Raw genomic sequence first — 15,139 nt, forward strand, 5'->3', positions numbered from 1 at the left:
ATAATGTATGTTTAGCGTATGGGGCTAGCCAATTTTCATAAATTACAGCCATGCGTTATGTACCGTTAGTACATGATGTGCGTTTGCAAACTAACAGAAAAATATAGTCAACATATCATAACAAACAAAAACACATGGCATACCTGATAAAGAAATAAACATCCATAAATTAAATGTTGTGCTGCCCTTATGCACCAACTCCTCTGTAAAGTACAAAATAACAACAGGGGACATGACGCAATGACAACATCTACTGTAGCTTAGCGGGCATGTACAGCATTCACAAATCAACAGATTAAAAGTTCATAAATGCAAAAAGTTCATAAATCTTAACATATTTTCATGGGACATTTTTCAGTAACCTACCTCTTCCACATGGATACAGTACACAGGGAGAAGGAAGTGAGTGACATTAAAAAGGGCACTTACAACAACAAAAGGAATGTACAGTAATATCAGGCATGTGAACTATTCAGATTTGGTGTAATTATACAACATGAAATGCAAGACATGTTACACAGGGTTAATTGATAGGGCAATTTTTCACAAAGTGTAATGAATTCATACTACAAAATTGTAGGCTGATAATACACAGCCAATACTGTAGGTGGCAGCATTCACCTATAACATTTGTTTGCCGACCGCCATAATACCAACAAATACGAAGAAGAATAACTTTTCTAAAGATAGGAAGCGTGATGTTGGAAAGATGGCGGAAGCGGATGATGAAGTGGATTCTGAACACAATGGCGGTAGAATCAAGGAGAATTGGAGTATTGTCCAAAAGAATAGAAAATGGAGTAAAGTAGTGTACAGTGATGAGAAGACCCATCATATTTAGTAGGAGTACAGTTTGTTAATGAATGAGCAACTGAGCAGAGTACCAATCTTGAAGAAACCATTTGTTATCCAAACTGGTGGAGAGAGTGCTGGGTAAAGTGAAGCCTGTGAGGATCACGAGAGGTGGCCCTGTTTATATTTTTGGTGCTTCCGCGGATCAGAAGGAACGTGCGTTGTGTCTGAACCGATTTTATCTGTTTGAAGTGTAGTGTGTGTCTCTTTGGAACAGGGCACCCCTCAAGGGGGTTATATTTGGCGTCTTGTGGTCGAATTTGAAGAGATTAAAAATAATCCTGGGGTGATTTGAAGCACGTCGGATGAATCGTGTGGTGATTGGTGAAAAAGTGAGGAGTCTATGTTTGTTTTAAAAATGGAGTCTCTCCCTACTCAAGTGCAGTTAGGGTATAACTACAGAGTCAGAGCATTTATCCCAAGACCAATGCAGTTTGATCACTGAAGGTTTTGGTCATGTATCAAGTGTTTGCAGATGAGAAGCCGAGATGTCCAAGTTGTGGAAAAAAACATGTGTTATAAAAGTAATGAATATGGGACATGTTGCAATTGTGGTGGGAACCATAAAGCCACGTCTTTTGAATGCTCCACAATTGTGAACGAGAATGAGGTGGCTTAATTCTTGGCTGTGCAGAGCATTTCATATGCAGCAGCTGTGAAAAGGGTTGAGGGTTTGAATGGTGCACCAGAAGAGTCCATGGTGGTGGATAGGCCTGCACTGCAGGCTGCAGGGGTTGCCTTTCACCAGCAGGATCCTGACATTTTAAAGGTTAAGGCCTTTATTGCTATGGTAATTAATGGCACTGCCAAGGTGGAGAGAAGGTCGAGGAAGATCAAATTCATTGTGGATGCACCTCAGAGCAGTTCCTGGGGCTGAAAGATTTCTCAGCGAAAGATTTACATGGAATATTGGCGCAAGCCGTACCTCCTTCTCAAGCCTGAGAAGGGACACATGCTGAATTGAAAGAAGGAAAAAGTGGGAGTTTTGTTTGTTTTGGCAATGTACAATTATATTAGGGTGGATTAAGTTTCACTGTTACTTATGGATTTATTATTTAATTGTATTTTGGGGGGGTTTCAATCCGTCCAGTTGGTGGCGGCAATACACCTTTTTGGGTGTAGTCTGCCATAAAACCCACAAGAAGAAGAACTTCTCAAACCGGAGATATAGAAGAAATACTAATCGCTTCTCCGCAGTAAGGTCACTGACAGACACAATTTCAAACTTTTTGGAGATAAAAATATATAGAATTGTTTGATTTATCTTATTTAATAGGTTATTGAAAGTAACAGATTTTTATGTTTAGTTAGCAATTTTATCTGTGTGCTTATAGCTAGCAGACCCCACATAGTTAACACCCAGGTCTGGCACTAACGTTAGTTGGCAAGCTAGGTGACTTTGTCCATGCCATGGCATGCCTTTTTCTTTAACATTATTCTGGCTCGCGAATTGACTAGATAAACTAGCTTGACTATTAGCTAGCGAGCTAATCCTGTTAACGTTAACCCTTTGCGCAAACATAGCTAGCTAGTCTAACATTGAGGTGAATGCGAGGACATTACATGAGAGTGACTTATTTCTCCCCAGGAGGTCGTTGCCAGCTGTAGCTTGACAGCTAGCTACTAGCTAGCTAAGAAGGTGACTTTCTCAAACTCATCTTTGCTGTCACTGTATGGTTGCTGGGTTGCAGAAGTTTCGTGTCTTACTAGTTACAGTAGCTACATTTTTATATCCCAAACTAGCTTGCTTGACCTTTTCAAGTGAGGCACACCACATTTTGACAACTAGCTGACCAGTCCAATTACAATACTGCCCTGAACAATGACCTGTCTGTTGATTTAACAGTGACCTTAATTGGCTTTAGGGCAATTTATCTGTAGGTCTCACCCCAGTGTTAGTAGAAACATTTAAGAGCTTAGACAAATACACTAAATGGTATTATTTTAGAGGCACAGAGATTATACCTGCTCGTCTGACAGAAGCTATCAAATCATCAATTTGGATACAGACTAGTAGAATGGAATTAGGTTATAATGGAGGTGAGGATTGGGTTAGGCATATACATCACAGGTAAAAGACTACAAGAGCTGAGGGCTGGCTAACTCAGCTCCTTGCTCAGTCAACTCTGCTGTACCCAGATCTTGGACCTTTGCTGATATGTATGTTAACCTAATTAATCTGCCGAATATTCAAGTAGCCTAAAGGATTCTTAAAATCAGAAGTTGTTCCTGCACAACAAAACAAATTCATTATTCATGTTTCTTTCTCATTTCTCCCCTTTCTCTCCAGGCCGGCAGGATGGCCCTGTCAGACAACAAGGCTCTGGTCCTGGGTGTGTTGGCTGGAGGGGCTGGCCTCAGCCTGTGCACTGTGGTGTTGTACAACAGTAGGAGGGCCGTGCCAACGAGTGGACATGGTGTGCACAGTAAGCTGTACCTCAGCAGTAATGACCAGCGGGTGACTGGAGCCAGTATGGTGGTCCGGGAAATGCCGGGTCAGGCTGAGGTTCTAGATCGTCTCGCAGCGCTGATCCAGTGTGTGTCAGAGCTGAAGGATGAGGTGCGGGCCCTAAAGAGTGCCATCCCAAAGCTGCTGGATCACGTCAGGGATGAGCTGAGAGGACGCAGCGGCCGGGCTGAGGGGGCTGTGGCTCGCGTAAGGGCAGGGCCACCAAACCGAACTACACCCACACGTAGGAGGAACGTTGCAGGGGGAGTGGCCAGAGCTGGAGGCCAAAGCTCTGAGGAGGAGGCTGAGAGTGAAGGGGGGTGAGTCCCATCTCTCGCTCTCTCTGGGATATTCACATGTTTGGTTCAGATACAGGGGGAAAATCCACCCATCAGTATGATTTCCTAAAAAAAACAAGGCACTGTTCATAGTATTTTACATGCCTTTATTTCTATGCTAGTGCTGAGCGATTAGTGCTTTGAGATCGTTTCGGCTCGATTATATCACGGATATTGGGTTTGATTGAGTAATCATAATTTATTCACATTACTTTAATAAAATATTTGTTTTATTTGATTTGATTTAATTCCAAGTCATCATCTCATCTCTATAGAGCTGCTGCCTAAGGCCTCCCGAGTGGCGCAGTGGTCTAAGACACTGCATCGCAGTGCTAACTGTACCACTAGAGATTCTAGGTTCGAGTCCAGGCTCTATTGCAGCCAGCCACGACTGGGGGCGGCGCACAATTGCCCAGCGTCGTCCGGGTTAGGGGAGGGTTTCGCCGGCACTAGTGACTCCGGTGGCGGGCCGGGCGCAGTGCAATGGTGTATGGTGTTTCCTCTGTCACATTGGCACGACTGGCTTCCGGGTTAAGTGGGCATTGTGTCAAGAAGCAGTGCAGCTTGGTTGAGTTGTGTTTCGGAGGATGCACGGCTCCCGACCTTCACCTCTCCCAAGTCTGTACGGGAGTTGCAGCGACGAGACAAGACTGTCACTACAAATTGGATATTGGGGAGGAAAAAGGGGTAAAAAAAAGAGCTGCTGCCTATGATGTCTGACAAAAATCACAATTTGAGGAAATAAGGCATACTTTTATGACTGCTGAATACCACCTAGATCATGTGTTTTCAGGCTCACGAAGCAACTGCTTTCTATCTAAAGAAATATATCTATATCTATATCTCTCAAAAAAAACTGAATGAAATGAAATGGAATTCAAATAATTGAACCGACGTCGGTCAATTAGTTGTTTAAAAAATGAAAAACAACAGACATTTCGGTTAATGACTCAGTACTGTTTTATGTTCAATGGCTCAAGCTCCTTTTACATTTCCTACAACAATACACTAATATTCACTGATATTAATATATGATTGCAGTAGGCTATATCATCTCCTCTATCAAAGCATCCACCATGCATTTTATACTCAAATGCTGGTTTCCTCTGCCAGCTGCACCACCTTAACTATTCCACCTGTACTTGATCGGTGAGCACAGTTGAATGCGTTTAATTTAAAACATGTACATGCTTTGCAAGATCGATTTCCCTAATAAGCCTAATAAGCACATGGACACATCTGAAATAAGGCTACTGATGGGACTTTTGATAAACGCAGGAAATCGTCAATCAAAATAAACGTTCTGCCACAGCGACTTATTTTTGCGAAGACTATTTGATTGAGTTCAGACATACAAGGTTTCTATTACAGGTCGACCGATTAGTTGGAATGGCCGATTTCAAGTTTTCATAACAATCGGCATGTTTGGACACCGATTGGGGGCGGTTACATTGCACTCCACGAGGAGACTGCGTGGCAGGCTGACTACCTGTTACACGAGTGCAGCAAGGAGCCAAAGTAAGTTGCTAGCTAGCATTAAACATATCTTATAAAAAAACATTCAATCTTAACAATCACTAGTTGACTACACATGGTTGACGATATTACTAGTGTATCTAGCTTGTCCTGTGTTGCATATAATCGATGCGGTGCCTGTTAATTTCTCATCGAATCACAGTCTACTTCGCCAAACGGGTGATTTTTAACAAGCGCATTTGCGAAAACAGCATTCGCGAAAAAGCACTGTCGTTGCACCAATGTGTACCTAACCATAAACATCAATGCCGTTCTTAAAATCAATACACAAGTATATATTTTTAAACCTGCATATTTGGTTAATATTGCCTGCGAACATGAATTTCTTTTAACTAGGAAAATTGTGTCACTTCTCTTGCGTTCCGTGCAAGCAGAGTCGGTATATGCAGCAGTTGGGGTCGCCTGGCTCTTTGCGAACTGTGTGAAGACCATTTCTTCCTAACAAGACCGTAATTAATTTGCCAGAATTATACGTAATTATGGAATAACATTGAAAGGTTGTGCAATGTAACAGCAATATTTAGACTTAGGGATTCCACCCGTTAGTTAAAATACTGAAAGGTTCCGTATTTCACTGAAAGAATAAATGTTTTGTTTTCGAAATGATAGTTTCCGGATTTGACCATATTAATGACCTAAGGCTCGTATTTCTGTGTGTTATTATGTTATAATTAAGTCTATGATTTGATAGAGCAGTCTGACTGAGCGGTGGTAGGCAGCAGCATGCTCGTAAGCATTCATTCAAACAGCACACTCCTGCATTTGCCAGTAGCTCTTCGCTGTGCTTCAAGCATTGCGCTGTTTATGACTTCAAGCCTATCAACTCCCGAGATTAGGCTGGTGTAACCGATGTGAAATGGCTAGCTTGTTAGCGGGGTGTGCGCTAATAGCGTTTTCAATTGGTGACGTCACTCGCTCTGAGGCCTTGAAGTAGTTGTTCCCCTTGCTATACATCGCTTTTGTGGAGCGATGGTAACGATGCTTTGAGGGTGGCTGTTGTCTGTGTCCCTGTTTCGAACCCAGGTAGGGGCGAGGAGAGGGACGGAAGCTATACTGTTACATTGGCAATACTATAGTGCAGTGTGTCTTAACCTGGGTTCGGGAGTCAGTCTCAGGGGTTCGGGGGAGGTCAAGACACACATCCGCCCCGCTTGGCCATCATTGGCTGCAGGTGATCACGCTACATCGCTTGGCCTATCTGTGCTGCAGGGAATTTGGTGCGCTCAGTAGTCGACTTGTGACTGTCGTGATGGTACGTCTTGTGATTTCTTTCTTAATATTTTAATCCCTTCATACTTACTATGTCGAGCAAAAAAAGAAAGTGGTCAGACGAATATGTACAATATGGATTCACATGTATAACGGAACATGATGGGAGTCAGCGTCCTAACTGCATGATTTGCAATGCCAAGTTGAGCAATTCTAGTCTAGCACCGGCAAAACTAAGAGAACACTTCCTTAAGCTGCATGGAGATGGAAAATACAAGAACACAACGCTCGCTGAATTCAAGGTGAAGAGAGCCAGATTCGATGAAAAGGCTACTCTGCTTGTTCTCGGCTTTGTACCCGTCAACAAACAGATCCTCACAGCATCGTACGAAGTTGCTTACCTGATCGCAAAGCAGGGCAAACCACACACCACTGGTGAAACACTCATAAAACCAGTTGTGTTGAAGATGGCGATTATCATGCTGGGAAAAGAGGCTGAAGTTATCCCAAATTCCTCTTTCAAATGACACCATCAGCGACAGAATAGAGGACATGAGCAAAGACATCTTGGCTCAAGTAGTTGCAGATCTGATTTCAAGCCTGGCAAAATTCAGCCTTCGACAAGACCACAGATGTTTCCAATCTAAGCCAGCTTGCTGTATTCGTGCACTATGTGAAAGACGACGTGATAAAGATTTTTTAAAATTTTGTAAGCCTCTTACAACAACAACAACAACCTAAGGCAGCCGATGTGAATAAACCTGTGGATGACTTCTTCAAAGACGACAATCTTTTGTGGGATATGGTTTCTGCAGTTTGTTCGGACGGAGCTTCAGTCATGCTGGGAAGAAAGTCTGGTTTTGGTGCGCTAGTGAAAGCCGATGCACCACACATCATTGTTACGCATTGTATTCTGCACAGGCATGCATTGGCAACAAAAACCTTGCCTCATACTGGCAGAAGTATTGAAAAATTGTAGTGGAATGCGTGAACTATGTGAGAACTAGTGCTCTGAGGCACTGCATCTTCAGTGAGCTGTGTAAAGAAATGGGCTCTGAATTCGAGGTACTTCTGTACCATTCTAACATTGTGGTTATCCCGGGGACAGGTGCTGAATCGTGTTTTTGCCGTGCGTGTGGAATTAGCCCTGTTTTTGCAAGAGCACCAACATTGTCATGCAGATTGCTTCAAAAATTCTGCGTTCATTCTCATTTTAGCGTACATGGCTGATATCGTCGCAGCTCTCAATCATCTCAATCAAAAGATGCAGGGCGGTGGAGTCAACATCATCGAAGCAGAGGAAAACCTGAAGGCTTTTCAAAAAAAGCTCCTGTTATTGGAAACGACGAACAGAGAACGATAACTTTGCAAACTTTCCCCTGCTGGACGACTATGTAAGTAAGATCGAAGATGTATCTGGAATCGGAGACATTTCTGTACCCGCGGAACTGAAGCAAGCAATTGCCACGCACTTAGATGAGCTTGCAAAGTCTCTCGACGTATACTTCCCTACAAGAGCGTCATATCCAGCATGGGTGAGACAGCCGTTCACGTTTAGTGTTGAGACAACAGATGTCAATGATGAATACCTCGATGAAATCATTGAAATTCAGCAGAGCCAGGTTCAACAGCAACTCTTCAGAACAACAACGTTTTGGTGTCAACAAATGGTAACGTACCCTGTTATTGCTAAGAAAGCTCTGGAGATTTTCATACTGTTTGCTACAACATCTTTGCGAGCAATCCTTTTCGAGGATGCTGGACATAAAAACGAAGAAAAGGAACAGACTTTGTTGCGAAAATGACATGAGAGTGGCACTTGCCAAGGTGAAGCCGCGCATTTCTCAACTGGTCTCTGAAAGGCAACAGCAGAAGTCACACTGATTTGCAGTAAATATTCATTATTTTGTTTTTGTGTGAAAATCATGTTTTGATGATTTTGTTCTTTGAACACAGTGATGTTGATGCACGGTTCATTTTGTGCACCGGTAAAATATATACCGATGTTTTGAATTTGAAAAAATCATATTTTATTTTTCTAATTTAAGAAGGGTTGGGTGAATGCGCATATGAAACTGGTGGGGTTCAGTAACTCCAACAAGGTTAAGAACCACTGCTATAGTGCCTGTAAGAACATCCAATAGTCAAAGGTATAGGAAATACAAATGGTATAGAGAGAAATAGTCATAATTCCTATAATAACTACAACCTAAAACATCTTACCTGGGAATATTGAAGACTCATGTTAAAAGGAACCACCAGCTTTCATATGTTCTCATGTTCTGAGCAAGGAACTTAAACGTTAGCTTTTTTACATGGCACTTATTGCACTTTTACTTACTACTCCAACATTATTGAAACCAAATTCAATATTTCATTATTTATTTGACACTAAAATTACCCAATATGACTCGGTCTTCATCATGTGATATAGTATATGATCTATTTTTGTATTACACTTCCATTCTATTAGCTTTAAAGTAGACCATCTGATTATTATTTATGTATTATATAAAGTTAAAATAAGTGTTCATTCAGTATTGTTGTAATTGTCATTATTATAAATATAATATAAATCAGCCGATTAATCGGTATAGGCTTTTGTTGGTCCTCCAATAATCGCTATCTGCGTTGAAAAATCAAATCTAGTTTGTATGTGAACTATTTCTAGGATGCGTACTTTTACGTTTTTCCGAAACTCACTTCACTTGCTCGTAAGAGGGAGTCTTGCGCTACTGGAGCCGGCACATAGGCGGATCAAATGCACTGATTTTATAAGCTGTTACATGTACTAATAATTTTAAGATTGCTCAGGAAACCAGGTGTTTTACCTTTGTTAGAGAGAAGGTGGGCTATCAAGGGCGGATCACACTCTTTTGGTCCTGACCCGCTATTGAATCCTCCTGGGGAGAAATAATGGGTTTTGAAACATTAATTTGAACAAACATTAATTTCTCTGTATTTAGGTGAAATACTTACACAATAGAGATGAGTACTTGTTGAAGGTCCTACTTGCAGCCAGCCATCTCCCGACAGGAACACAGAACCTAACAGGTGGAGGCTGGGGTTGTGGTGGGAGCAAGAAGCCAGCACATATTAGCAGTGAGTGAGCAGATCCGGTCAGCTTAAAAAGACCGTCAAATACTGCTTAATCAAACTGAATCATTAGCTCATCATGAATCATTAGGTTAGCTCCAGATTTATCTCCTGGCAGAGCTCTGGCAGCAGTCGCCTGGAGCAATTCTTGCTGTAACAACATAACAAGCAGGCCAGCAGCCAGCCAGAGTACTCTGGGTAGTTAATCATTGTTGTTTTGGTGTCTTAGTTCAGTCTGTCTGTGGCTGTGCCTCGCACTTCCTCGTTTAGACTTTGAGGGCCTAGGCACTGTTACTTAGGCCATCATTTACTACAGGGTGTATGGTTCAGACTGGTGGAACCGGTCCATACTTGAGTGATATAGTTTGGTGTGATAGGAGCCAAAATAATAATCAGATGGTTTACTTTAAAGCTAATAGAATGGTAGTGTAATACAAAAAAATAGATCATATACTATATCACATGATGAAGACCGAGTCATATTGGGTCATTTCTGTTACCTTTTGTAATCAATGGAGTTTATCCTCGTCCCTGTTGGAGAGGCAAACTAGTGTTGTCATGATACCAGAATTTTGACTCCGATACCACATTGATACCATGGCATAAAAAGGTGTATTAGCCAAAGTCACAGAATGGCACTTGATCCAGACCGGTCTTTTGAGTTCAAATATCATTATATTTAAGTTTTTTTTTATGTATGTATTAATTAGTCAGTTATAGAATCATACAATCAATTTGACTTTGGTCAACAACAAAATAAAAACATCTAACTACATAACATGATGATCATTTATTTGAATGATACATTTCTAATCTATTGATAAACTGGGTAAATCAAGATGTCGCCTAGGCCTATTTGCAATAAAGTTATTGCATTGAGTTATTGGGCTGGTTTTGGCTGATTTCATGGAGCTACAGGTGAAAAACAAGCTGTTTTCGTTCCTGTTGGGACTTATTTTATTGTACTGATCAACAACATCTGCATAGAAGTATTCACATCTTTTTATAATTCTCTTTTATCACTAGAATCGCCGTAGGCCAAAAGTTCCCAGGACATTTACATACACACACAAATATTATTTCTCTAATTTTGTGCACAAATTAGTTTTGTCTCTGTTAATAAGCATTTCTCCTTTGCCAAGATAATCTATCCACCTGACAGGTGTGGCATATTAAACAGCATGATTATTACACAGGTGCACCTTGTGCTAGGAACAATGAAAGGACACTCTAAAATGTGCAGTTTTGTCACAACACCATGCCACAGATGTCTGAAATTTTGAGGGAGCATGCAATTGGCATGCTGACTGCAGGAATGACCACCAGAGTTGTTGCCAAAAATTTGATGTTTATTTCACTACCATAAGCTGCCAATGTTGTTTTAGAGAATTTTGCAGTACGTCCAATGTGCCTCACAACCACAGACCACATGTAACCGTGCCAGCCAAGGACCTCAACATTCGGCTTCTTCACCTGCGGGATCGTCTGAGATCAGCCACCTGGACAGCTGATGAAATTGTGGGTTTGAACAACTGAAACATTTCTGCACAAACTGTCAGAAACCGTCTCCGGGAAGCATTGACATTAGTGGTTGACCGATTACGATTTTTTGACACCGATACGATTATTGGAGGACCAAAAAAAGCTGATGCCGATTTTTATATATACAGTGGGGAGAACAAGTATTTGATACTCTGCCGATTTTGCAGGTTTTCGTACTTACAAAGCATGTAGAGGTATGTCATTTTTATCAAAGGTACACTTCAACTGTGAGAGACGGAATCTAAAACAAAAAATCACATTGTATGATTTTTAAGTAATTAATTTGCATTTTATTGCATGACATAAGTATTTGATCACCTACCAACCAGTAAGAATTCCTGCTCTCACAGACCTGTTAGTTTTTCTTTAAGAAGCCCGCCTGTTCTCCACTCATTACCTGTATTAACTGCACCTGTTTGAACTCGTTACCTGTATAAAAGACACCTGTCCACACACTCAATCAAACAGACTCGAACCTCTCCACAATGGCCAAGACCAGAGAGCTGTGTAAGGACATCAGGGATAAAATTGTAGACCTGCACAAGGCTGGGATGGGCTACAGGACAATAGGAAAGCAGCTTGGTGAGAAGGCAACAACTGTTGGCGCAATTATTAGAAAATGGAAGAAGTTCAAGATGACGGTCAATCACCCTCGGTCTGGGGGCTCCATGCAAGATCTCACTTCGTGGGGCATCAATGAGGAAGGTGAGGGATCAGCCCAGAACTACACGGCAGGACCTGGTCAATGACCTGAAGAGAGCTGGGACCACTGTCTCAAAGAGAACCATTAGTAACACACTACGCCGTCATGGATTAAAATCCTGCAGCGCACGCAAGGTCCCCCTGCTCAATCCAGCGCATGTCCAGGCCCGTCTGAAGTTTGCCAATGACCATCTCCCATTCCTCCCCTGGATCATCCAGAAGGTTGATGAGACAAAAATTGAGCCTTTTGGTCTAAACTCCACTCACCGTGTTTGGAGGAAGAAGGATGAGTACAACCCCAAGAACACCATCCCAACCGTGAAGCATGGAGGTGGAAACATCATTCTTTGGGGATGCTTTTCTGCAAAGGGGACAGGACGACTGCACTGTATTGAGGGGAGGATGGATGGGGCCATGTTTCGCAAGATCTTGGCCAACAACCTCCTTCCCTCAGTAAGAGCATTGAAGATGGGTCGTGGCTGGGTCTTCCAGCATGACAACGACCCGAAACACACAGCCAGGGCAACTGAGTGGCCCCGTAAGAAGCATCTCAAGGTCCTGGAGTGGCCTAGCCAGTCTCCAGACCTGAACCAAATAGAAAATCTTTGGAGGGATCTGAAATTGCCCAGCGACATCCCCGAAAACTGAAGGATCTGGAGAAGGTCTGTATGGAGGAGTGGGCCAAAATCCCTGCTGCAGTGTGTTCAAACCTAGTCAAGAACTACAGGAAACCTATGATCTCTGTAATTACAAACAAAGGTTTCTGTACCAAATATTAAGTTCTGCTTTTCTGATGTATCAAATACTTATGTCATGCAATAAAATGCAAATGAATTACTTAAAAATCACAATGTGATTTTCTGGATTTTTGTTTTAGATTCCGTCTCTCACAGTTGAAGTGTACCTATGATAAAAATGACAGACCTCTACATGCTTTGTAAGTAGGAAACACTGCTGATTTTGCAGGTTATCAAATACTTGTTCTCCCCACTGTGTATTTGTAATAATGACAATTACAACAATACTGAATTAACACTTATTTTAACTTAATATAATACATCAATAAAATCAATTTAGTCTCAAATAAATAATGAAACATGTTTGGTTTAAATAATGCAAAAACAAAGTGTTGGCGAAAGTAAAAGTGCAATATGTGCCATGTAAAAAAGCTACCGTTTAAGTTCCTTGCTCAGAACATGAGACCATATGAAAGCTGGTGGTTCCTTTTAACATGAATCTTCAATATTCCCAGGTAAGATGCTTTAGGTTGTAGTTATTATAGGACTATTTCTCTCTCTATCATTTGTATTTCATATACCTTTGACTATTGGATGTTCTAATAGGTACTTTAGTATTGCCAGCCTAACTTCGGGAGTTGATAGGCTTGAAGTCATAAACCGCGCAATGCTTAAAGCACAGCGAAGAGCTGCTGGCAAATGCAGGAAAGTGCTGTTTGAATGAATGCTTACGAGCCTGCTGCTTGCCTACCACCGCTCAGTCAGACTGCTCTATCCAATATCAAATCATAGACTTAATTTTAATATAATAACACAGAGGAATACGAGCCTTAGGTCATTAATATGGTAAAATCCGGAAATTATAATTTCAAAAACAAAACAGAACCGTTCCGTATTTTAACTAACGGGTGGCAACCCTAAGTCTAAATATTGCTGTTACATTGCACAACCATCAATGTTATGTTATAATTATGTACAATTCTGGCAAATTAATTACGGTCTTTGTTAGGAAGAAATGGTCTTCACACAGTTCGCAACGAGCCAGGCGGCCCAACTGCTGCATATACCCTGACTCTGCTTGCACGGAACGCATGAAGTGACACAATTTCCCTAGTTAAAAGAAATTCATGTTAGCAGGTAATATTAACTAAATATGCAGGTTTAAAAATTTATACTTGTGTATTGTGGATGGGTACCAAAAATATTTGTATTTAAGGCAAGTCGGTTAAGAATAATTTATTATTTTACAATGACAGCCTACCCCAGCCAAACCCTAACCTGGACGAAGCTGGGCCAATTGTGCATTGCCCTGACTCCCAATCACGGCGGTTGTGATACAGCCTGGAATCGAACCAGGGCCTGTAGTGAAGCCTCTAGCACTAAGATGCAGTGCCTCAGACTGCTGCGCCACTCGGGAGCCCTGCAGCATTGAAGGTCCCCAAGAACACTGGCCTCCATCATTCTTATATGGAAGAAGTTTTTAACCACCAAGACTCTTCCTAGAGCTGGCCCCCCAGCCAAATGAGGGAGAAGGTCCTTGGTCAGGGAGGTGACCAAGAACCCAATGGTCATTCTGACAGAGCTCTAGAGTTCCTCTGTGTAGATGGGAGAACCTTTCAGAAAGACAGCCATCTCTGCAGCACTCCACCAATCAGCCCTTTTAATGGTAGAGTGGCCAGAAGGAAGTAAAAGAGACATGACAGCTCGCTTGGAGTTTGCCAAATGGCCCCTAAAGGACTCTCAGACCATGAGAAACAAGATTCTCTGGTCTGATGAAACCAAGATTGAGCTCTTTGGCTTGAATGCCAAGCGGCACATTGAAGGAAACCTGGAACCATCCCTACGCTGAAGCATGGTGGTGGCAGCATCATGCTGTGGGGGTGTTTTTCAGCGGCAGGAACTGGGAGACTAGTCAGGATTGATGGAAAGATGAACCAAGGCCCCCAAACTAAATCAATCCCTGAGAGGCCTCTCTCACTACCAGTGATGCGTTTTCTATGAGCTGAGCTTAATGCTCCCTAGATCAGAGGATGTTGGGAGTTTAAACTCTTCATGTTGGTTTTGACGCTTTACCGTGGTGACCACTGCTGCTTAAGCTCCCTTGGAACACTCCAACCTGGATTCTCCATCTGCATGTTAAATGTACAATCCCTCTCACTGAGAGAATGTTGTCTGTGTGTAGAACTAGCATTAGATCTTAAGACTTTAATATGGCATTTACAAACCCATTCATTTGGTGCCAAGGTTAAAGTAGCACTACATCAAAGTACAGGGCAACTATTTGTATCATGTTTAGTCCTGTACACTAATTAGTGTGTGCTCTACACACAGTACGGTTAAAACATTGCACCCAAAAGGATAGGTGATGATTGGCCCTAAAGGTGTTAAGCACTGTCATTGTGTCATCAAAGCAGCTGGAGGGAATTTCTTTCATCCCTCATCTCTAAGCTTTTGAAAATATGCTCCGCGACAACATTACTGGAACGCTCTATGTATTCAGGGAGAGTAGTTCAGCACTGGCTCTGTGGATTACATGTCCCATTGGCCCTTTTGAAGTTTTCAGCAGCCACGTGTTGTATTACAGTAAGAAATGCTAACCCAAATCTGAGCCTTCAAGACAAGTGTAAAATGGTGTACTTAGTACCTGTACTTTTTTTTTTTCTCTCTCAATGTTCATC

At 41.9% G+C, this 15,139-nt stretch overlaps 1 protein-coding gene across 5 annotated transcripts in view; it reads left to right on the forward strand.

The window, feature by feature from the left end:
* The first annotated feature begins 708 nt into the window (after window positions 1-708).
* The window catches only part of LOC109899607 (regulator of microtubule dynamics protein 2-like), a 54,743-nt gene continuing 40,312 nt past the window's right edge, over window positions 709-15,139 (forward strand). Inside the window, exons 1-3 of one of the 5 annotated variants that reach the window (XM_031835853.1) lie at window positions 710-1,828; window positions 1,943-2,048; window positions 3,143-3,621. In XM_031835853.1, the coding sequence (XP_031691713.1) occupies window positions 3,152-3,621 (470 nt within the window). In that variant the 5' untranslated portion in view covers window positions 710-1,828; window positions 1,943-2,048; window positions 3,143-3,151. Of the gene's footprint in view, window positions 3,013-3,142; window positions 3,622-15,139 lie in introns of all 5 variants that reach the window. The other 4 variants (XM_020494991.2, XM_020494990.2, XM_020494986.2 and 1 more) reach the window with 4 other exon arrangements.

This window comes from Oncorhynchus kisutch, linkage group LG11 (assembly GCF_002021735.2).
Source record: "Oncorhynchus kisutch isolate 150728-3 linkage group LG11, Okis_V2, whole genome shotgun sequence".
In the NCBI taxonomy this organism is placed as follows: domain Eukaryota; kingdom Metazoa; phylum Chordata; class Actinopteri; order Salmoniformes; family Salmonidae; genus Oncorhynchus; species Oncorhynchus kisutch.